We start from the raw sequence: 23,429 nt of genomic DNA, 5'->3' as shown, positions 1-23,429 counted from the left end.
TACTTGTTTCCCTTCGAGGGTCTCAAGCTCGTATGTTCCTTCCCCGAGCACTCGTTTCACTCGATAAGGACCTTCCCAGTTGGACCCGAGCTTGCCAGCGCCGGGCTCAGGTACCATAACTTTACGAAGGGCCAGGTCGCCAACGTGGAGGTTCCACTTCTTGACCCTAGCGTTATAGTACCGAGCTACTCTCTGCTGGTAGGCTGCGGTCCTAATATACGCGAGGTCCCTTACTTCGTCAAATAGATCGAGGTTGGTACGTAGCTCATCTTCGTTTGTCTGATCACTGTATGTTTCTAGCCGCAGCGTAGGTACTTCGATCTCTGCGGGGATCACTGCTTCGGTGCCATAGGTGAGATTGAAGGGTGTTTCTCCCGTGACGGTCTTCTCTATGGTCCGGTTGGCCCATAGGACATTGGGCAGTTCATCTGCCCACAATCCTTTAGCTCGGTCTAGCCGTGCCTTTAGTCCGCAGAGGATGGCTCTGTTCGTGACTTCTGCCTGACCGTTTTCTTGAGGGTGCGCGACTGAAGTAAAATTCTATTGGATCCCCATGTCTCGGCACCAATCTTGAAATTTGATGTCCTCGAACTGCTTTCCGTTGTCGAAGATCAATACCCGAGGTAATCCGAAGCGGCACACGATATTCTTCCAAAAGAAGTTTTGAACATTTCGGGTTGTGATCGTCACAAGGGGTTCGACTTCTACCCACTTGGTAAAATAGTCCACTGCTACTACTAAGAACTTCCTTCCACCCGTTGCTGGCGGGAATGGCCGGAGTAGATCGATGCCCCACTGCGCAAAGGGCCACGGGCTGGTGAGATACTTGAGGTCGGCAGCGGGTTGGTGGTGAATATTGGCATGTCTCTGGAATTTGTCACATTTTCTGACGAGCTCAATAGCGTCTGCCTTCATTGTTGAACAATAATACCCTTGTCGGAGTGCCTTTTGGGCAAGGGCCCAACCCCCCAAGTGCCCACCGCACAGACCCTCATGGGTGTCGCGGAGTACAAGCTTGTCTTCGGTAGGTCGCAAGCAACGTAAGTAGGGGAGTGTGTAAGATCTCCGGTATAGTTGTTCGTCTATCATGACATATTTGGATGCCTGGCGCTACACCCTTCTAGCTGCATTGCAGTCTGCAGGGAGGGTCCCGTGTAGCAAGAATCTCGCGAGCGGGTCAATCCAGCTCGGCTCTGCTTGAACGACGGGAGCAACCTCCTCTGCCCCCCTGATAATGCTAGGCCGATGCAGGTCCTCTATGTACACGGTTCTCATGGTGATGTTGCCGGTGCTGGCTAACCTGGACAGGGCGTCGGCCTCAGCGTTCTCTGACCTAGGGATTTGTCTGATAAAGTGTAACTAGAAGTTGAGCAGGACCTCTCTGACTTTGGCTAAGTAGGCGATCATGGTTGGCTCGCGAGCTTCGTACTTGCCGGTGACCTGGTTGACCACAAGCTGGGAGTCGCTGCAGATAACGATGTGCTTGGCTTTTACTTCTCTGGCTAGAGCTAGTCCAGCTATCAACGCCTCGTACTCCGCTTCATTGTTAGATGCCGCGAACTCGAAGCATAGCGCGTACTCCAGTTTCGTGCCACTTGGGCCATGCAGGACTATTCCGGCTCCGCTGCCCTGCTGGTTCGAGAAGCCATCTACGTGAAGGATCCAGGGCTCCTCATCCCAGCTCGGGCTTGGCCGAACTAGGAGAGATGCCGCACTGGTTGCTACCTCACGGGGCTCGGACTCGACCGGCCTGGGTGCTTCGGGCTCACCCAAGTTGGGAGCCTCGTGCTCAATCGGACTGGGGGCTTCAGAGCTGAATGTGCATTCGGCGATGAAATCTGCTAAGGCTTGGGCCTTAATGGCAGTTCACGGCTTGTACTGGAGGTCGTACTCGCTGAGCTCAACGGCCCACTTCGTCAGCTGACTAGAGACCTCGGGCTTAAGTAAGACTTGCCTCAGAGGTTTGTCGATGAGAACGATAACAGTGTGAGCCTGGAAGTACATGCGGAGCTTTCGAGCTGCGATTACCAATGCATATGCTAGCTTTTCTATCTCTGGGTATCTCGTCTCTACTCCATGCAATACTTTACTAACATAATAGATGGGTCGTTGAACCCGATCTACCTCTTTTATTAGTACCGAACTGACCACTTCGTCACTTGCCGAGAGGTACAGTCCTAAAACATCGCCCTCCTCGGGCCGGGTTAAGATCGGCACACTAGCGAGGTATTTCTTGAGCTCGTCAAATGCGAGCTGACAGCCTTGGGTCCACTCGAACCCTTTGCTCTTGATTGCCTTAAAAAATGGCAGGCAGCGGTCCGCGGATTTGGACATGAAGCGGCTCAGGGCGGCTATGCGGCCATTCAACCTTTGAACCTCCTTCAACTTACGGGGAGGTCTCATATCTAAAATGGCCTTAATCTTATCCGGGTTGGCTTCAATGCCGCGCTGGTTAACGATGTATCATAGAAATTTGCCCGAGTTCACACCGAACACACACTTGTTTGGGTTCAATCTCATATTAAACTTACGCAAAATTTCAAAAACAGAATGCAAGTCTTGTATTAATTCATGTGAGAATCGAGTTTTGACAACCATGTCGTCTACATAGCATTCTACTTTTCTGCCGATTATCGACACAAACAACTTATTTACAATCCTTTGAAAGGTTGCCATTACGTTTTTCAAATCGAAGGGCATAACCTTGTAACAGTACAGGTCGAATTCCATGATGAAGGCAGTCTTTTCTTCGTCTGCGGGTCCATCTTGATTTGGTTATAGCCCAAATAGGCGTCCAAGAAACTTAGCAACTCATGCCCTGAGGTTGCGTCCACCAAACGGTCAATTCTGTGGAGCGGGAAGCAGTCTTTTGGGCAAGCCCGGTTCAGGTCGGTGTAGTCGACGCACATGCGCCACTTGCCGTTGGCCTTCTTTACTAGGACGGGGTTGGCTACCCATCTCGGGTAGTGGACTTCTCTTATGAAGTTAGCTGTGAGGAGCTTCTCGACCTCCTCGTCGACCGCTTTCCACCGCTCCGGGGCTAGGTTGCGTTTCTTCTGTCTAACGGGCCTAACTACAGGGTCAGTATTCAGCTTGTGAGTTATAAGGTCGGGGTCTATACTGGGCATCTCTGCCGCAGACCATGCAAAAATATCTAAATTTTGAAGTAAGAAGCTTACCAATTCAGATCGTAGGGGCTCTTGGACGGAAGCGCCGATCTGAAGCGTCCGAGCTGGGTCTACTGCTGAGGTCGGGACCGCGACTGTTTCTTCTGTGGGTGCGGCTCGCTCTTCGCCTTGCTCCGTGGGTCTTCCGTGGGTGCGGCTCGCGCATCGTCTTCTATGAAGAAAATTGGGTCTTCCGTCTTCGGTTGCTTTGGGGGGTTCTGCTCTTCTCGGGTGGCCTCACGAACTGATGTCCGAGCTGTTGCTGAAGTGCAACCCGCAACAATCGAAACTCAAATTATCATGTGGATGGTCCCCCGAACTGGTCTCTCCTCCGGAGGCTGCCTCTGCGGTTGTTCAGCCGGCCTACTGCTGGACTCGGGAGCATCTTTACCGTGCTCCCCTTGCCGACCTGCTCTATTACTATTGTTATTATTATTTTGTACAAAGTTTCTCAAATATCCGCGACGGATGAGCTCCTCTATCTCGTCGCGGAGGTTTTTACAACTCTCGGTACTATGACCGTGATCTTTGTGAAAACTGCAATACAGACTCTTATTTCTTTCATTGGGATTCCCCCTCAAACGGGGTGGCCACTTCACGTACGGGGCGTCCTTGATCGCCATCAGGATTTCGGCTCACTTCGCATTCAGTGGGGTGTAATCAGCTCGGTCCGCTACAGGAGCTCGGAACAATTGACCCGGCTTTGCCCCCCGAACTGTTTCCTTTTTCTTTCGACTGTCCCCTTGACTGGAAGGCTCTCCTATTCTCTTTCTATTTTTGGGTGCGCCCTCGCCCTTCTGGTTGATCTCCTCTTCGGTGGCTATGAACTTGTCCGCAAGATTCAGAAACTCGATTATGGTCGCGGGCTGGTTGACGACCATGTGCCATTTGAACTCTTTGTGTGTCACGCCCTTCTTGGCTGCTGCAAGGCGTACGGTGGGGTCCAGACGCGGTATCTGCATACAGGCATCGTTGAACCGTTTGATATAGCCCCGGATGGACTCTCCTTCTCTCTTCACTATGCTGAGGAGGCTTTCTTCAGTTCGCGGGCACCGTTTGCTGGTGACGAAGTGGGACGTGAAGGTTTGTGGGAACTGCACCCAACTTCTTATTGACCCAGGTGCCAAATTCCGGTACCACGTGCGAGCGGCTCCTCTAAAAGTGATGGAGAAAGCCACACACATGCATGACTCACTGGCTCTTGCCAGGTGCATCTGTGACTGAAAGACATTTACATGATCATTCGGGTCAAACGACCCGTCGTACTTGTCAAGAGAGGGGAGCTTGAAGTCTTTGGGCATCAGGACTACCAGGAGTTCGGAAGACAGGGGGGATGGAACTGAGAGGAGGGGAACTTTGACCTCAGCCGAGCTTACCTCTTCTTTGCCCATGAGCTCGGGCAAACCGCGAGTGACGGATCGGTGAGCTCGACGGTGGCGTCTCTGCCTCTTGGTGGGCTCGGCGTTCGCGCTGCTCACCTCTGCGCTGTCCGGAATGGTTTGCGCAGGAAGTAGCCCAGTCTGCTGGTGATGGCTATGGACAGAGGGGTCCTGCTTGGAGTCTGTCGCCAGGATCTTGAACCGGTTTTCAAGGATCGGGGTTCCAAACTTCGACTGTTGAGGTGATGTAGACCTACCGAGCTGGGGTCCTCCCGACCTGTCCACCTGCGGCGAGATCAGGGTAGCCGGTCTCTCTCGTCTACCGCGGGGGGAGGCCTGATATTTTGGGAGATTTTGGGGGGCCTCTCCTTGGCCGGAGTGGCGGCGAGACTTGGCTTGCTGCGAGGCTAGGCGTTGAGGTGGGAGCTGAGGCTGCTGAAGCTGGGGTTGAAGCAGCTGGGGGAACTGCTACTGATACTGATACTGGGAGACCTGGTGCAGTACGTGTTGTTGATAGAGCTGAAGTTGTTGGAACTGTTGCATTTGAGCCTGCATGGCCCGCATGCATTGCATCAAGTCCTCCAGTTGGTTCGGGCTGGCCGCTGGGGGCACGATCGAAGGTTCGGTGAACGTCGTTCCGACTGTAGCAGGGAGTAGAGCGATGACAGGTGCCACTATGAGAGGCACATTCAAGCTGGGGATTCCGTCCGCTAAGAGGGGGACGGTGAACTGTCCGATACAGACAGTAGGAAGCTGGGGTTGTTCCCTGGAGTTATCCATTTTCGTGCTTCGTCCGACGTTGCTAGAGGAAGCCATGAGCGTTGGATTGTTTCAAGGAGGGAAAGAACTAAAAGAGTTTAGAGAGAAAGGCCTTTTGAAGCGTTTTACCACAGACGACGCCAAATGATGTAGCGCAATCCGGTCACTCCTAGCTGGCACTCGTGTGGCAGCTGAGAGGTACCTGAAATGAGAGGAAAGAGGAAGAACTCCCGGGGGGTTTCCCGGCGGGAACGCTCCGATGCTTAAGTTAGTATTATGTGCAAGAAGCTGAAGAAAAACGAAGGCTAAGAGTGCAGGCCTTCTGACCTCTAACAGGGCAGGTATAACTGCCACTGTCAGTCTGCCACAGCCGTTACAAGCAAGGCTGAGGTGGCACGCGCGGGGCCGTCGTTGTAGGGTACGTATTTGTCAGGTGTGGGACGCCTTTCTAAAGGTGGCAGGCGCAGCGAGGGGGACATGCCTGCTGTCCACAGGTTTGTCGGGTATGGCGGTCGGGCAGAAAGCCCTCCTGTGGTATACCGAACTGCTCTCCTGTGAATTACCCTGAGTCGGGCTGTCCTTTGAGTGACGGGCCGCCTGTGGCTGGTTATGCCGAGCTAGCCGACCCGAGGTGTTTGTGCCTCGAGGCGTCCGGAGAAGAATCGGTGTGTTTTTGCCTGGGAGTGACCCGAGGTCCATTGGGAGGAGCTCGGGTCTCAAAAGAGGTCAAGGTGCCCCGAACTTGGGACCCCCTGAAGTGCCTTAACCCCGAGGAGGAGGTGCGGGCAAGGCGACTTTCGACGAGTAGTTTACTTGCCGAGTTGTCGTGCTGAACTCGACGGGACTTTCCCTCCAAGTTGTACTCACGTTCGTTGCGCTGTCATGGTGAGCCACTCTTTCGAATAAGGTCACGCCCATCAATAAGGATAACTGAAAAAATACTTATATTTTTTGTATTTCTTTATTTGAATTGTTATATTTTTTTCTTTTAATAATTTATTATTTTTTTTAAATAATCGGATCAAATCAAATTCAGATGTCCAACATTCTTATTGGATTCGAATTCAAATCAATGGTTACGTGATCCAGATTTTATGGGATGAAATTCAGATTCAAATTCAATCCGATCGCTTTACATTCCTTCCAAGTCAATTTTTGAAACCTTAATTACCATAAATGATAAACCGTGTGAGCCCTAATGTTTTCATTAGGGGTTGAATCGAAAATTGGAGCCTTATGGCTGAATCATCACTCTTCCATGATCTCCCAGTTGGCACCCAGTTCCACGTGGCACAAACCAATGTCTTAACAAGGTCTAAAACGTAGAGGGACAAAACAGATAGCTCCTTTTCATTTTCTTGGTTTTGTAGGTTGGTCAGTAATGGAGGTTGTTACAAAAGGCAGCAGAAACCGTACTTGGGTCTCATATAACAAGACGTTTAGGATAGGGCGTAAAAATGTTGCCCAAGAGAAGACAACGGTCTCGATTCGCAGGCTTTCAGACGGCCGGGACCACCACCACCACCACCGCAACCATCACCACCACCTCTCTCGTGTGATCGTGTCTTTACGAGGACGGACGTGAAACACATTTACTTCTCCCCTCCACCACGCCGTTCCGGTTCCCTTGCTAGGGAGTAGGGACCACATCCACGTGGGTCCCACCAAGATTTTAGAAATACAAAAAGTGATTCGTTACGGTACATCCACGCTTAACTTAATTCGATACTACCGCTGGGTTTATTTTCTTTCTGAAACGGGTTCTTGTAGTTGGAGCCTTGGAGGGGATCAAGCGCTACGGCGAGACTGGAGCCCACCTCTACAAATATGGCGGGTGGGACCCATAAAAACGCACTGCATCTACAAGTCAACAAGACAAGGTTGGACATACTTCTTCGTGGTCCCACCCCTGTCTGTTGGGTGAGGAGTCTAATAGAGTTGCTTAAGCTCGTGTAGCAGCACTCCACGCAGGAAACGGGCCTACAAAAGGATGAGGAGATCAGACGGCCGTGATCATGTAGCACGTTTAAATAGTCAAAGTCAAGCAATGAATATGGGGCCAATTTATATGCTAGCCGTAGGAGGAGTTTAGTGTTGACTCACACTGTACTCCGGATTCTATTGTCTAGACTCTAAACTCAATACAAAAAAAAAAAAAAAAAAAATCTGGCTTTCCTTGATTATGATATGACTGATCATTCCCCTGTCCTTCGTTTCTGTGGAAAATTTGACATCTCCCTTAAACTTCTCCGTTATCTAGGCTTCTTCATTTGGTAATTACCGATTCCTTTCTCAATTCTTCGTAAAGAATTTTTCCAGTGCTTGACAATTCTTCCTGTTTCTAGCAACGATTTTTTTTTTTGAAAAGTTTTGTCTTCTCTGGTTCTCATTTCTGTAATTAAGTAATTAACCCCGCTTTGCTTGCATATTGGAAGTCATGGATGACTAATTGTTGCCTGGAGAGTGAACACAGAGACCGATTTTGAGGTTGGTGTAATTGAAAATGGCGGGAAACCGGAGGAGGGATTTATATGTGAAAGAAGCCGTAGAATTCTTCAACCATTTAATGGGTGAAAGGCCTCTGTTTCCTTTTCTGGTTCCCTTGGTAATGCTCGCTTTGGCTGTTGAACGATGGATCTTGCCGTTGTCGAATTGGGTCCTTCTCGCTGTCGCTGTCTGGGCAACTGTTCAGGTGTGTTCTTTTGTGAATTCATTTATTCCTTACCGAATTGAGTTGCTCTCTGGTATTTTTCCAACGGTATCATCTTCAAGATTTGTTCTCCTGGTATACTTGACGTTAGAGAACTGGGTATTGAGCTTGCTGTTTAATTGGAAGGAAACTTAAGAGGTTCTGTGCTTGTTGAGTCCAACCATTTTGCGTTTATTGGTTGGATTTCTGCTCTTGCAGTCCGCTACCTTGAATTCTGTTATTTTGGTTGCAGAATTTCAGTTCAGTTGGGTACTTGGCCAGCCGGCGTGGTACTTTTCTTTTTTAATGTTTTTGGACGATCTCTCTCTCTCTCTCTCTCTCTCTCTCTCTCTCTAGTAAAATGGATGCTTGGAGTTATCCTTTTTGCTCTCCCTTTTTATAGAAAATTGTCAAATGGAAACTAAATTTCACCGTTTAGCCGGGCACCATATTCTATATGTGCATAGTGATATTATTGTTATTTTCATCTGGTAATTTTTTGCTGATTTCTAGCTCAGTAGGTTCTAGTTCAATCAACTGCTTTCCACTCAATTAATGGAAGGAGAACAATTACTTTATCACCTAAACAATTCATATGCACACTCATTCCCTCTAGCAGGAAAACAACCCTAATATTTTGTTAACTTCAACAACCTTCTTTGTTGAACTTTGTCCCCTTAACTACCATCTTCTTTGCTGTACCAATAGCTGGTTACAATAAGGGTGTGATAGTCTGGTAGAGGGATAGAAGAGATGAGGAGCCTCAAGAACCCTTCACTGATCGATCACACTCCTGTTGCATGCAATCCTTCCTCAAGAGGTATAAGAACCTTACTCATACCTCTTTACTAATAGTCAAAAAGGTAAGCAATACTAGTAGACATATCAGCAAGGGGTATGGTGACCTTCCCAATAGATATACAAGTCTAGTTGATATTATTACCATACTAAAGAAAGAACCAGCTTGCATAATTATTTTTCCTTGATTTCCTTTGATATGTTAGAGTTATAGAAAATCTTGTAATTCTCCCATCAGTGTATGCCATCTTCTAGCTTTTTGATGTTAAGGGAGAGAGTGGAATAGAAATTTAGTCACATGGCAGAAGATATGAGATGCTAATCTCTTTGTTTGCAGTATGGGAGGTATCAAAACAGGATTTTAGTAGAAGACCTCAACAGAAGATGGAAGCAGATCATGTTGAACACATCGGTACTTTTTCATAGAATTAGTGAATACAAAATCTTAAGCATGGTTTCTTTCATTTACATGGAGATTATTTATTGTTTTTTTTTTCATAAATTTACAGCCCATAACACCATTAGAGCACTGTGAGTGGCTGAACAAGTTTTTGATGGAGGTTTGGTCAAATTTCATTAACCCAAAACTTTCAAAAAGGTTCTCATCTATTGTTGAGGTCAGCACCCTACGACTTACTTGAATAGATGTTTCTTTTTTTCTTTTCATTGTTTACTGCTTTGATACATGGATACCTGTTTAATGGTGTCATATCATGTTGGGTACTTCAATTTTTAGTGCAAATTTTATATCTGCCACCTTTTCCAGCAGTGTCCTTGCCATATCCAGATAACAGTTTTTTACTGTGTGCAAAAAATATATATCCCAGCCTTAGTTCATCATGTACTGTCTCGTTTGGAAATGCATGTTGAGGGTACATGTGTAAAGGGTCTGTCCTGGGCCCTGAACGAATTCTGAGTCCAAAAAATAAGATAAAATAACTTTCTTGTCTAAAACATATTCTTTCATTATTTAAACATATTAATGCAATCAATATTTAAAAGTTCCCGGTCTTTTACTTATAAAAAAACATATTAATGCAATCAATAATTAAATGGATTTGTTTTTCTGATATAAAGAGCTACAAATTTCACAATATAAATTTTAAGTCATCAATTGTGCGAAATTTCTAAAAAATTAGTTTTTGCTTGGTGTTAATGATTAAAAACTCTGTAGTCAGTCATTGTTATTTGTAGGGACTGGTTTCACATATTGTGTTTTTTTCTCGTTTTTCTTTTAGGTAAAAGTAGAAATAGATTGTTGCTTTTCTGTTACCTTTTCCTTCCATGTATATTTTTGGAAGAGCTTAAAAAAGATATAATATCTATAGGTGTTTCTCATCATACCTTTTTAACATTCTGGTATGCAAACATAAACATGCTGGCGTTCTGGATGTTCAATTCTGTGAATGCTATTCCTCTTGAGAATCTCTTATTACAATCATGACCATAACAGAATGAAGCTAACTTTCCCTAAGCCCATAAATTTCTGTGGCATCTTGTGCATGTGATATTATATTTAGCCCTCCTTTTCCGGAGCCCTAGCAAACTCCCCCCCCCCCCCCCCCCCCCCCCCACACACACACACACAAAAGAAAAGGAAAAAGAATGTAGTGTTAAAAAGAATTTTATCTTCTTCCTCACTTTATCTTACTAATAAATAGAAAAGGCCATCTATAACGGTTTTCTGATCAATGCATTCTATTATTTCTTGGGATTTTTCTCATGTTATTTCCAGTGGCATTATAATGTTAAATAATGATAAGGTCCTTGGTTGTTACACTTACATATGAATAGCTGATTTTTTTAAAACTTTATGTAAATGATTTACATCTTTAAAATAATGGCATAGTATCTGCTGTAAAAACTTTCTTCTACTGCAGTGTCTTATAAATCTCCTCCTCTCCTCTTATTTTCATTAAATTCCAACCAATATGGGTTCTAAGATATTTTAATTGGGAAATGAAATATATAAGAATGCTTGTAAATGCATGATTGGTATCACCCAAGGCTAAACTAGTAACAATTTTAAGGGGAAAAAATGAAAAGTAAATGCTGTTTTTGAGAGTTTAAACCCAAGGTTTAGGTTTGTGGGTTTAGGGAAAGGTGTAAGAAGGGTGGATGAGAGTTGATCAAAAGAGAACAAAAAAGTCAATATCTTAAGATTGCAGTTTAATTTAATTGAACTATTTTAGAGTAGTGTTTAGGGTGAAAAAATAAAGAGGGGGAAGATATTGATTAAAAAACTAAAGAGAGGAAGGTCCAGGGGAGGTGGATGAGGGTTTATCTAGGGTTAGAAAGCTGTGTGGTATGATTAGAAAGCTATTTTAAGGCTGAAATATCAGCATCTTGAGATTCGAATGGAATGTTTTAAACTATTTTAGAGGAGTGGTTTAGGGTGGTAAAGTAAAAAGGACAAAATACTGATAAAAAAACTAAATAAGGGACTGGAATGTTAATGGATTCTAAGGAGGGATGCAAGAAAGGACCATTTGGTGAAATGGGAGCATAGATGCAGATCAAAGGAACAAGGTGGGCTAGGTATCGGGAACCTAATTCAGAGGAACACAGCTTTACTAGGAAAATGGTTGTGGAGATTTCCACTAGAAAGTGATAGGTTATGACACAAGATGGTGTTTTGGAAAATGGCTGGGATGCAAAGGTGGTTACTCACTCTTCTCCAACCTCCCCTTGGAAAGCAATACATGAGGTACTTCCAACTTTTCTTAACTTTACTTGTTTTGAGGTGGGTTATGGTAATAAAATCTTGTTTTGTGAGGATTTTTGGATTGGTGATTCACCCCTCAGAACAATAGAGCATGGTTCTCATATCTTGATATTGAATAGTGTTTTTTCCCAATTTTTTGATGGCTATTAGTTTCTGAAGTGAAAAAACAACAAGAGAAGAGAAAGAGAAGAAGAAAAACTTAGAAGTCAGTCCTATGGTTCCAAAAATCTTTCTAGGGCTTTGGGAATCACTCACCAAAGCCACATACAACAGATAATGATCTCCAAAATTTAGTAGCCTTTTTTTTGCAACTTTATACATACTGTCTATGGGTAGCCTTACTAGGGGTGCAACTTAGGCCAGCTTATCCCAATCACAGCCCCAAAACAAGTTGGATTGGATTGAGTTGGGTTGAAGTTTGGGTTAAGGTTGAAAAATATGAACCCGACTTAACTTTGGTTTGGGTTAAGGTTGGGCCTTGGGCAATCCAACCCATGTCTTCATATTTGCATGTATAAATATGTATGTATGAAACTATGCATCCATGAATTTATCTGTACATATATAACCAGGCCAACATGAACCCAAACCAGAAAAGTCAGGTTGGGGGTTCAACAACTTGGTTGGGTTAGCGTTTACCTCAACCTGACCTAACCTGGCCCAACATGCACCCCTAAGCCTTACTAGAAATAAGAAAATAAGAATTTACAGAATTGCCACTGTCATTACTTTGACTCAGAGGTTATGTTCATATCCACTCTACCCCTCTCAAGACCTTAGATAGTAGGGACCATTATTTGATAATGGCCTTATACTTTTAAATTTTAAACCTTGTTAGACTATGATTAGAAAAATCAAACAACTAGTCTAGATCCCATTAGAAAACTTGTAAATGACCAAAGTGCCCCCTACTTAGCTCTTGCACTAGCCTACCATATATTATAACTGTTTTGAAGTGGTTGTATTACAACTACTGATGATCCTTTTACTTCATCCTGTGTCACAATAAAAAAAAGAAGATGGTGGATATTAGTGTTGGCTTCTTACTTTTTTCTCTTAAAGTTGTTTTGTACAAATGTAATTACAATGAGGGATTTTTTCAAGTTCTCGTGCATATGTCTATACATGGGTTTAAATTTTCTTCCTTGATTTGATAACATGCCTTAAAGTGTAAAATTTAGACTGAACCTTATGCAGATGCAAATTTGTATTGAACTGAGTGTGATTCTGAGTATTAATGGTTGCTCAGTTTCGCTTCTCTAATATATGACATGATGTAGTCATCTAAAATGTCAAGGCTATTAGCTGGCATGTTTTGTAAATGTTGCGCAATAAATAATAATCTTCACATATAGATGATATATAACATGAAGCAAATCCTTTTTATTTTACAGCATTATATTTATTTATTCAGTATAGCTAGATAATTTGTTTTTTTAATGCAGAAGCAGTTAAAGCACCGAAGACCAAGCCTTATTGTAAGTCTTTTATATGTAAATCTGTTGTTAGAAAAGATAATTGTGGATTAATTCCTTGGTGGTTAGTAATGCAATAATTGCATGAGGATAAAACTATTTGTGTTGTAGGATAAAATTGAATTGCTGGAGTTCTCATTAGGCTCATGCCCACCTAGCTTGGGTCTTCATGGGATTCGTTGGTCAACATCAGGCAACCAGGTCTTTTTCTGGTTTACTTATGAAAATTCGCAACTTTTTGAGATGTCATTGGGAACATTTGGTTTTTATATTAAAGTTATCAATCATCTTGCAACTAAACCTAATTGCATTATATTTGATTAGATATTTATTCTATTATCAATCATTTATGTTGTTTGGTGTGAATATCATGATACATATTCTTCTCTTGTACATTAGAATGACATGTTTATTAGGACACTATACCATGCTTCTACTTGTGTTTCATTGTGGATTAGAGAGTTAGTATTGTTGTGTAATTGGTCGATGTGAAAACTTATGCTAGATAATTCCATTCTTTTTATCTGCTTGTATTCATTAAAAATTTTCCTTTGAAAAGAATTTTAGTGCATAAATACATGGTTTTGTGAAGAAGTTCATTTGCATATCATGGTGGAAATGGAGCTGCTCTTTCTCTAGGTGTAGATAAGATAAGATGCTCCTTCCCAAATTCCTGTGGTTAACCTAAAAAAATGGATTCTTTTCGAAAATATCAAGAAAGTTCCATAAAAAGGAAAATATAACTGAAATATTTCAGACTTAAAACTTCTTCACCTCTTTTACATTGAAACAAATCAAGCCTTGGGGTCATAAGTTACTGAGTTGGAGAATTAAGTTCTCCCATTAGCCTTAGGAGTTCACTTGTTCAAAAATCACTACAGTTAAAATCTCAGCGACCTTGAATTGCATATACAGATAAGTTCTAAGGGAATTGAACCAGACAGCTGGTACGTTAGAAAAACCAGTAGTAAGGGCCTTTTTGTATAGTTGTAATACTTAATAATTTCTTGGGTGGATTCTTGGATTTTTGCTGTCACACATGTTTTGTTTATACACTCCTCCCTTTTATATTTGAAAGGAAAGTTACCTTTTCTCAATGAAGAAAAAGTGCATGACTCTTTAATTTTTAAATTTTAAATATAAAATTAAATATCAAACAATTCATAGCAGGGAGTTAGCTAAATATGGCAATCCTTTTATCATACAACAAAGGGTTTCAGCCATGAGCTGTGTTTGTACTGGTTCTCACTTCCCTATTCATGGCTAGTGAGATTTCCTTACTTCATTAATGAATTTTAATAGCGTTATTGATCAAAATAAGCATAGAAGCCCCTCTCTATTATTAATCATCATCTTCAGAACAAAAAATTATGTTAGAAGCAACGTATGAAGAAATTGAACATGTGTATACTTATACATGTATATATATATATATATATATATGTGTGTGTGTGTGTGTGTGTGTGTTTGTGTTCAATTAAACCTTCAACAAAGTTAAGGGCATTAAAACCATCCTTTTCATTTTCTCTTTTTACTGAAAAATAAAATAAAATAGGAAACCAAATATGAGATAAAAGAGAAAATAAGAAAATTTTGTAGAATGATGTACAAAATAAATGGGAAATTGTTATTATTTGCACCTATTTTTAATGATTATGAAAAAACAGATTGGATTGGATTCGGTAAAGGGTATATCTGATCCTGTTTGATAAGAAATCCGACCAATCCAAATTTGATAAGAATCTGTTGGATCTCCAAGATTATGATTCAAATTTGAATTATAATATCCTATCGGATATCCAACTCAATTTGGATTAGAGTAAAAAAACATGGTGATATAATATAAATAGTACATTATGTTATATTTATATATATATATATTTATATATATATATATATATATCCGAATCTGTCTCTTACTGAATTGAATTTGGATTCAAATTGGATCTGATCCAACTTATTTGCAGCCCTATTGAGAATGCTACTAAGCTTTCATGAAGTTGGAGTCAGAAATGATGGAAGAACTAAATTGGCATATGCAATTCTTCATTTACATTATTATATGGTGAAGATACTTAGATATTTCAATAATGTTTAGCTCCTTTCTTTTGTATGCTTAGAGTTTTGGTGGGATGATAAACTTATTTTGTTAAGCAATGGATTGTACGAGAAAAGGATCCATACACTTTGGGATCATGAGTAACCATTTCTTTGTGTATGTTGACAGAAAATTATGAATGTTGGTTTTGACTGGGAGACGAGTGACTTGAGCATCATGTTGCTTGCTAAGTTAGCAAAGCTGTTGGGAACTGCCCGGATTGTTATTAACAGCATGCTCATCAAGGGAAATGTATGTAAAGTACCTTTATTTCTCTTTTATACTTTCTTAGAAAAAATAACATGTTTCATAAAAGGGAAAAGAAATAACTGTGTCAGAGGAAAATAAGGAAAAAAATTGTGATTTTGATTTGGTTCTTTTATTAAAGTGCATAGTGTGAGATCCTTGTAATTTTTTATTCCAAGTTTATTTCTAAAATTTATGCACGCAGTTTACAAAAGTTTTGTTAGTCAGAAATTCAGAATGTTATTTTAGTCTTTGTAACTGTTATTTATTAGTATCCTATTTACTGTACACAGCTTCTCTTGATGCCAGTGCTGGATGGAAAAGCAGTTTTGTTCTCATTTGAATCAACTCCTGAAGTTAGAATAGGTGTTGCCTTTGGAAGTGGTGGAAGTCAAACACTTTCAGGAACAGTACTTCCGGGTGTTTCATCTTGGCTGGTATGTTTCTCCATAAGCATGGATTTGTAGGAAAGTATAATTACTAATGTGCCTTCCAAATAAAATTCAGCACTTCTTGTTTGGTACATGAATAAGTTTCTTTCACACAGGTTAAGCTTTTTACTGATACATTAGTCAAGACAATGGTTGAGCCTCGCCGACGATGTTTTTCTCTGCCATCAGTGGACTTACAGAAAAGGGCTGTTGAAGGCATACTTTCAGTAACAGTTATTTCAGCAAGTAAAGTGGGTGGAAATAGCTTGAAAGGAAGCCCTTCTGGAAGAAAACAAAACTCCATAAGAAATGGCACTTTAGAAGAGAACCCCGATAACAAGTTTCTGGAAACATTTGTGGAAGTTGAACTTGAAGAATTAACCAGGAGAACAGGTAAGAGTCCAGGCTCAAGTCCTAGATGGGATGCAACATTTAACATGGTTTTGCATGAAGATACAGGAACTCTTAGGTTCCATCTTTATGAATGTACCCCAAGCAGTGTGAAGTATGATTATCTTGCCAGTTGTGAAATTAAGGTACCTTTAACTGGAAGTCTGGAACTACTAATTTTTTGTTGTAATAGTTGTGCCAGATGTAATTTCATGGATTTTTTTTTCTTCAAAGTATGTTCTTTGTCCTTCCTTGGGATATTTCATCTGGATGCAAACAGCATATGTTTGACGGTTTTCCCTCGTGTGAGCAGATGAAATATGTTGCTGATGACTCCACAACTTTCTGGGCAATAGGACCTGAATCCACCATATTAGCTAGAAGTGTTGAGGGCTGTGGAAAAGAAGTTGAAATGGTAGTTCCATTTGAGGGAAATAATGTAGGAGAGGTAAATTCTTGAAAATTTCTACCATCTATTTCTGAATAAGTGTGATGAGACTGATTCCTCATCTTATGGTCCTGTATTACTTTTCTAAATCCCCTTTATGAACAGTAACCAGAATGTTGAAATGAAACATTGTGTTGTCCTGAAAGTATCTCCTAGTCACCAAGCCATCTTGAACAATAATTAGGAGCTTTTTCTTTTGTCCAAGAAAGGAATATTTTCTGAAAGGAACAAATCAAAACAGATTTAGTGTTAATTTTTAGTTTGACCTATTCCCATGGAAATTTAATTTCAGGAATACTTCCCAAAATGAACAATTCTTGTTAGTATTATATGTTGATACTGAATCTGTAGAAACATTACTACTGATGGAAACACAGTTTAGAGCTTGATTGTGATTATCAACGGGAAAGAAACACAAACAAGAAACAAGCTGAAATAGTTGGTTTAGAACCTTATTGGGGGACAAATGCTGATGCTTGAACTTACAATGTTTTAGTTTTGAGTTTTGATTCTTCCTGGGTAAATTTCAGTTTCAGCAATATTTCCAAAAGTTAAATCCTTACGAATATTGTATGTGGACATTGATCTGTAGAAGCAGATCTTGAAGTGTTGAATAGGTATACGAGGTTTAAGTTTTGATTGCAACATATAATTTATGGCAAGCTCAGAATTCAGATAATTGGATTGGAAAATGTTCGTGGGTAGGCAAACCACATACTTGAATTTTTAAGTTATGATGCTGTGAAGAAAAGCAGTACAAGATCTTTCTGTTGTACTGCACTAGGTTAATGTGTTTAGTGGACTTGGTATTTCCTTGCATTTGATCATATAAATGTTATAAAAACAGCATACTAGCGCATCTATTAACCAAGAACAATTAAGATATTTATCACCCAAGTTTTTGTGACTATTGCTTTCCCGATTTTATATAGAGGCCAAGATACTCTTTGTTTTCATCACAATCAAGACATGTTATTGGGTACTAACAAAACAGACAAATTTGCAGTTAACTGTGAAGCTGATATTGAAGGAATGGCAGTTTTCTGATGGGTCATATATCCTGAACAAATCTTCCCATTTTAGCACTCAACAATCTCTCTCATCAAGCATTGAATCACGGACAGGAAGGAAGCTAAATATCACTGTTGTAGAAGGAAAGGATTTTGTTGGAAAAGATAAGTTTGGCAAGTGTGACCCTTACGTGAAACTACAATATGGGAAGGTTGGTAATTCTCTTCCTAGCATTAAACTTTAAATTTCTTTACTCAATTTGATTATTTGTGGGCATATTATAATTACAATTGAGTAGAAGGGTCTGGGAGAATGATGATGACAGCTAAACACATTTTATCTGTAATTGGTGTTGGTTCACGTTACACTTTTTAGTAGACAATTGATAGTTTCTTTACTTTTGTTTTCAGGCCCTCCATAAGACAAGAACAATCCAACATTCCATGAATCCTATCTGGAATCAGAAGTTTGAATTTGATGAAATAGGAGGTGGTGAATATCTTAAGATAAAATGCTATTCTGAAGACACCTTTGGAGATGACAACATTGGAAGTGCACGAGTAAATTTGGAAGGACTGATTGAAGGCTCACTGAGGGATGTCTGGATACCCCTTGAAAAAGTAAATTCAGGAGAATTGAGGCTTCAAATAGAAGCAGTGAGAAATGATGATTATGATGGATCAAGGGTATGCTTTCAACTCAAGAGTCAAGAACTAAGCCATTTAACTAATAGTAAAATAGTAAAATACTGGATAAATAGCAAAAGGACCAGAAAAAAAAAAGACTATTTATAATCTATTGGTTTGCAGTTATGTATTAGATATATCATATATTGTGATTTTGTAGGCCATGAGTTGCCCCCATGCTGATATTTGTATTGTAATATTTTTCTCTTTGGTCTTTCAATATCTATACAGAGTGGCATGGCAGGATCAGGAAATGGTTGGATTGAACTAGTTCTGATTGAAGCAAGAGACCTCATTGCAGCAGATTTGAGAGGAACAAGTGATCCATATGTGAGGGTACACTATGGAAACTTGAAAAAAAGAACAAAGGTTAGAGACGTCTTGTTTAGACTTGAGTTATTTTTATTCCATAATTTGTTATGTTACATTGACTAATTGTGCTAGATTGCCAAGCATCATCTTGAAAATACATAGACAAATATATACATATGAATGTACATTCTTTTAAAATTTTCTTCTTTTTTTTCAATGATGATTAATAAGCTGATATAGGATAAACTGAGATGGAAAGTAATGGACAACTTTTTTGCCCGTTTGGATATCTTGAAATTACAATGGCAATCAGAACTTAGAAGAATAAAATTTGTGGTTCTTTCCATGTCATCTTTTCTTTCTCGTATTATCTCTTAGCATACTCTCCCTTCATGTGCATGCTATGCAGATTATGTTTAAAACATTGAATCCTCAATGGAATCAGACACTGGAGTTCCCTGATGATGGAAGTCCCTTAATGCTGTTTGTAAAAGATCATAATGCTGTCCTACCAACATCAAGTATAGGTGATTGTGTTGTAGAATATCAAGGATTGCCTCCAAACCAGATGGCTGACAAGTGGATACCTCTCCAAGGAGTAAAGAGGGGAGAGATCCATATACAAATAACAAGAAAAATTCCAGAGCTACAGAAAAGGTCTAGCTTAGATTCTCAGAGTTCAGACATTAGTAAGGCATATCAAATTTCTGCCCAGGTGAGTAACATGTGTCTCACTTTCAAGAAATTCCTCTTTATTTGGATATACCATTTTAAACATATAAGAGTACAATGTGCATGAAGATTGGTTGATTTCTGAGTGTTAAACAAGATATCTGTAAGAGAAATTAGAACTTCATATCAGTTAGAAGACATTCACAACTTGTAAACTCTAAACTAGAGTATGACATTGATATATGGAGTTGGTGAAACATTTTATTACCTGTCTAGTAGATATGTTAGCCTCTAACCCGATCACCATCTGATTGTGTTAGCCTCTTTTCTTTGTGAAGGGAGGAATAGTAGCCAATGATCCTAAAAGATATTGTATATGAAATGGGTGGTTTTGGAAAATATCTATTTTCTTTCATTTTCACTTAGGGTGTTGAATATCTTTTATAGGAAATTTCATAGATTCAAGGCCATAGAATGTTCAACCCCATTACCATGTGTACATGTGATATATACAGAACTGCTGCACCTAGATTATAAATATGATCCATTAGTCTATTTAGAACAGTTACTTGTTTGAATATGTCCATTATTTATAGGTCTCTTTGTCATTCATCATCTTATGCAGTTAGTGATGCCTCTTTTCTAAGAGACTGACCCACTCTGCAGATTTCAGTAGCGTAATGCATTTTCCTGAAATGATCATGAACAGGTAAGGCAAGCCATAACCAAGTTACAAACCTTAATTGAGGGTGGGGATACTGAAGCACTCTCACTGGCTTTGAGTGAGATAGAAAACCTTGAAGACGTGCAGGAGGAGTACATGCTGCAGCTTGAGACTGAGAGGACGCTGTTGCTTAATAAGATAAGCGAGTTTGGTCAGGAAATATATAAATGTTCACCTTCTCCTAACAAGAAAATTTATAGCAGTTGATCCCTTTGTTTTGTTCAAATGTATGATTAATAATCATTTGTATTCTATATATTGTAAATTTTCTAACATGCAGCCTTAAATGAAAAGAATAAGATTTCTTGATATAAGTTTCCCTATACTTAACATGAACTCTTCTGAGATATATACAGTAATACTCTCCAACAGAAATAATTACATATGCTGAAATTGGAATCTAGTAAATATTCTTTTTTTTCATCTTTTCTTTTCCTGCATCATTTCCGCGATGGTCTATGGAAGAAACTCTTCCCAGTAGCGGGGTACAACGTGGAAAAGAAGGATTGATTTGCAGCATGTCTCAGCCAACTTTTGTACCCGTATGTTGCAACCATTGCTGTCTAATTGTTTATGTCATTTCTCTTTTCCTTTTTTGTATTTCTCTTTTAACCTTGATGAATTTACTCAAGATGGCATAGAGAGTGCACGTGAGACCCACAGTTCTCATAACTCAGAAGGCTGTGTTTGGTTTGAAGGAAAAGGCAGGGAAAGGAAGGGAAAGTTGTATAGGTTTCTCTACCTTTCCCTGCCTTTTCCTTCAAATCAAACATAGCCTAAGGGAAATTTTGGCTGTCTACGTATGACAGTCGAGACCAGATCTCTTTGTCAGAGTGCATCTCACATGGACCTCACAGCCTCATCTCACTGAGTAATGGTAACGTCTCCCATCCTTTATGTTGTTATTCTTATTCAGCAGGAGATATTCTCAATACACAATGAGATGGGGCTGTGAGGTCTGTGTGAGGTGCGCTCTGTGAAGAGCAGATTTCATTTCATGACAGTTTCTGCTGTCCAGTGTTTACAGGGCTCTCCTTGCTTGACATGTGTCCATATAAACTTCATGTAGCAATAACAGTGCTGAATGCATGATTTATGGACTAAAGAGAATGTGTAGATTTCGAGGTACAATGTTTGCCAGTGGCAAAATTTTCGCATTGTGAGTTTTGGAAGGAAAATCCTCGATTGTAATTCTTATTTATTGAATAATTGAATGCAAATTCTCTGTTTCTTTGAGCAAAAAATGATTTCTAGGAACAAATATGTTCCTCTCCTTGATCATAAGTTCATAAGGGTTGTTTTTGAGAGTTCGGATCTGTTCCTCAGAGAGGGCGCCTCACCAACTTTACAGCACGTTTAAGTCATGTATTGATTTTACCATGAATAAATATTTTGAAGTACGGAGATGTTCCAGATGTACAGATAAACGTGGTGTGAGATCGGCCCGAGGCACACTTTGTGAGGAACAGATCGGAACTCTGTTTTTGATACCATTGTTGGTTGTTTGGGGTTAATCAATATATATTGGCGAGGTACATTTTTTTATTTGTAATGTTCTAGGTTGATAATACAAATTGTTATTTTTACTTGAAACGTCATGTTTATATAAATGATTTTTCTAGCTGAAGTGACTGATATGATGTGATAATACATCTCAACAATTTGTATTAATAAACCCAAAACGTTTTAGTACAAACCGCAATGGTATCAAACAAAACCTAGGACATTGACTCTCTTGGTTTGGCATGATTATTCGAATTGGGATTAGCTGAAGGGATGGTTGTTCAGCGGACTGTGGAAACAATGATAGTGTTCCATGCATGTAAGAAATTCATAGGCTCCACTATGAAAAGTGCGGATCCCTTATATTTTGAATTCGGATTAGCTGAATCAATAGGGTGTGGAACCAGTGAGGAGGTTTCACGCCAATAATAAATTCATGGGCCCCACCGTAAAAGGTGTGGGCGTTAAGGTATTTAAATTCTGGTGTGGAACCTTATCATTCGTTCCATAGTCTGCTGAACAGCTATCATGTTCAGCCAAACCTTGCTCTTGTATTTTATTACTGGCGTGGAACACTATCATTGGTTTCACTATCCGTTGAACAGTTATCACACTCAACTAACCCTTGCTCTGATTATTCCTAGCATGGTCCAGCCAAGCTCAAAAATTGTCAAGATTAGGCCTACATTACAGGGCCCAGGTCTAACATATTTTTAGAATTTAAGGCTTAGTTTGGAAGGAGTATGAATACAAATATGTAGAATGCAAAACCTTGTATTTTGTATGTATTTGTACTGCACATATTTATATTTATACTGTACAAATACAAATATATAGAGTGCAAATCCTTATATTTTGTATTCCTAAACCGAGCCCAAAGCCCAAATCCCTGGCCTGGGCCTATGCAAGGCCGGGTTTGGGCATATATGGCTTAGATTAAGCCCCTTGTCCTAGGTGTTAACCCACCCCAGCCTGATCCATGATCATCCATGTATCTATATGGGCAGCTTCCACCATGTCCATGATCTCCCCTGTTTGGAACTTGGATGGTTGGACCCCTGCCCTGATTATTAGCTAACCAGCGTAAATGATGTTTGTTCGAGCATATGTGGTAGGGGTGAGCAAATGGGTAGGTTCTACTTGGAATCAAATGGAACTGACCTCGAATCGGCTTTGAACCAATCCTACTTAATCTGTTACAGGGTAGGGTTTGGCTCCAAATTCTTGGAACCGATCCCCACCCAAGTCAATTCCAAGGTCTAGGGATTTGCCCTACCTAAACTAACCCGATGAACTAACCTTGGTTGGCCTTGGTAGAACCGAACTTGCCTTTAAATAAACTCCAAAATAGTTATTAAAGATTTAAAGATTTGAGTTCAAGCGCTCATGATTACAAAAGCCATGGTCTCACTTGACCGTCGAATTACTTAAGTGATTTAATCATTTGTTTTTATTTTAATATTTAATTGTATGTATATAATAAATAATGTAAAAGGTAATATTTATAAAATTTAAATCATAATGATAAATTTTCAACCGTATATTAATATATTTTCTTGAATGGAAGATTAAAGAAAAACAAATTCCATCGGTATACCATGAAATTGGCCAGAATCGACGCTCAAAGTAGGTTTCGGTTTCAAACATCTAAAAGCGACCCAAGATAGGTTTCAGCTTTCCGCAACCGAACCGAATCGACCCATACTGTGGTATTGGCGCATATGGTTCTTTTCGTAATTTTGCATACTCAAAAAACACGAAATGCCGCACATGGGCGGCTTTCAGATTCTGGTTCCACCATGGATCCGTACCAACTTGCAATGTAACGGTAGCCGTAAAAGTTTGGATTTTATAAGGGCAATTTTTGGGATTTAATATCAATAAAGATAATATATTTAAAAAAATTTTAAAAATAG

At 40.3% G+C, this 23,429-nt stretch overlaps 1 protein-coding gene across 3 annotated transcripts; it reads left to right on the top strand.

Annotated features, from left to right (window-relative positions):
* The first annotated feature begins 7,449 nt into the window (after positions 1 to 7,449).
* On the top strand, positions 7,450 to 20,340 carry ATSYTF (C2 domain-containing protein). Of its 3 annotated transcripts, none has more exons than XM_010266818.3 (15): positions 7,450 to 7,578; positions 7,741 to 7,997; positions 9,130 to 9,204; positions 9,302 to 9,409; positions 12,963 to 12,995; positions 13,104 to 13,193; positions 15,220 to 15,342; positions 15,630 to 15,773; positions 15,884 to 16,303; positions 16,471 to 16,605; positions 17,612 to 17,827; positions 18,027 to 18,302; positions 18,534 to 18,671; positions 19,024 to 19,329; positions 19,996 to 20,340. In XM_010266818.3, exons 2-15 carry the CDS (start codon positions 7,809 to 7,811, stop codon positions 20,215 to 20,217), a joined length of 2,475 nt encoding a protein of 824 aa, XP_010265120.1. In that variant the 5' UTR covers positions 7,450 to 7,578; positions 7,741 to 7,808; the 3' UTR covers positions 20,218 to 20,340. The 3 variants fall into 3 exon arrangements, with proteins under 3 accessions (XP_010265120.1, XP_010265121.1, XP_088758596.1); XM_010266819.3 differs by having other exon boundaries at positions 7,458 to 7,578; positions 7,779 to 7,997; XM_088902470.1 differs by lacking the exon at positions 7,450 to 7,578 and having other exon boundaries at positions 7,671 to 7,997.
* The last annotated feature ends 3,089 nt before the right edge of the window (positions 20,341 to 23,429 follow it).

This window comes from Nelumbo nucifera, chromosome 4 (assembly GCF_055504915.1).
Source record: "Nelumbo nucifera cultivar China Antique chromosome 4, China Antique-T2T, whole genome shotgun sequence".
Lineage (NCBI taxonomy): Eukaryota > Viridiplantae > Streptophyta > Magnoliopsida > Proteales > Nelumbonaceae > Nelumbo > Nelumbo nucifera.
This window is presented reverse-complemented; position numbering and strand designations above follow the sequence as displayed.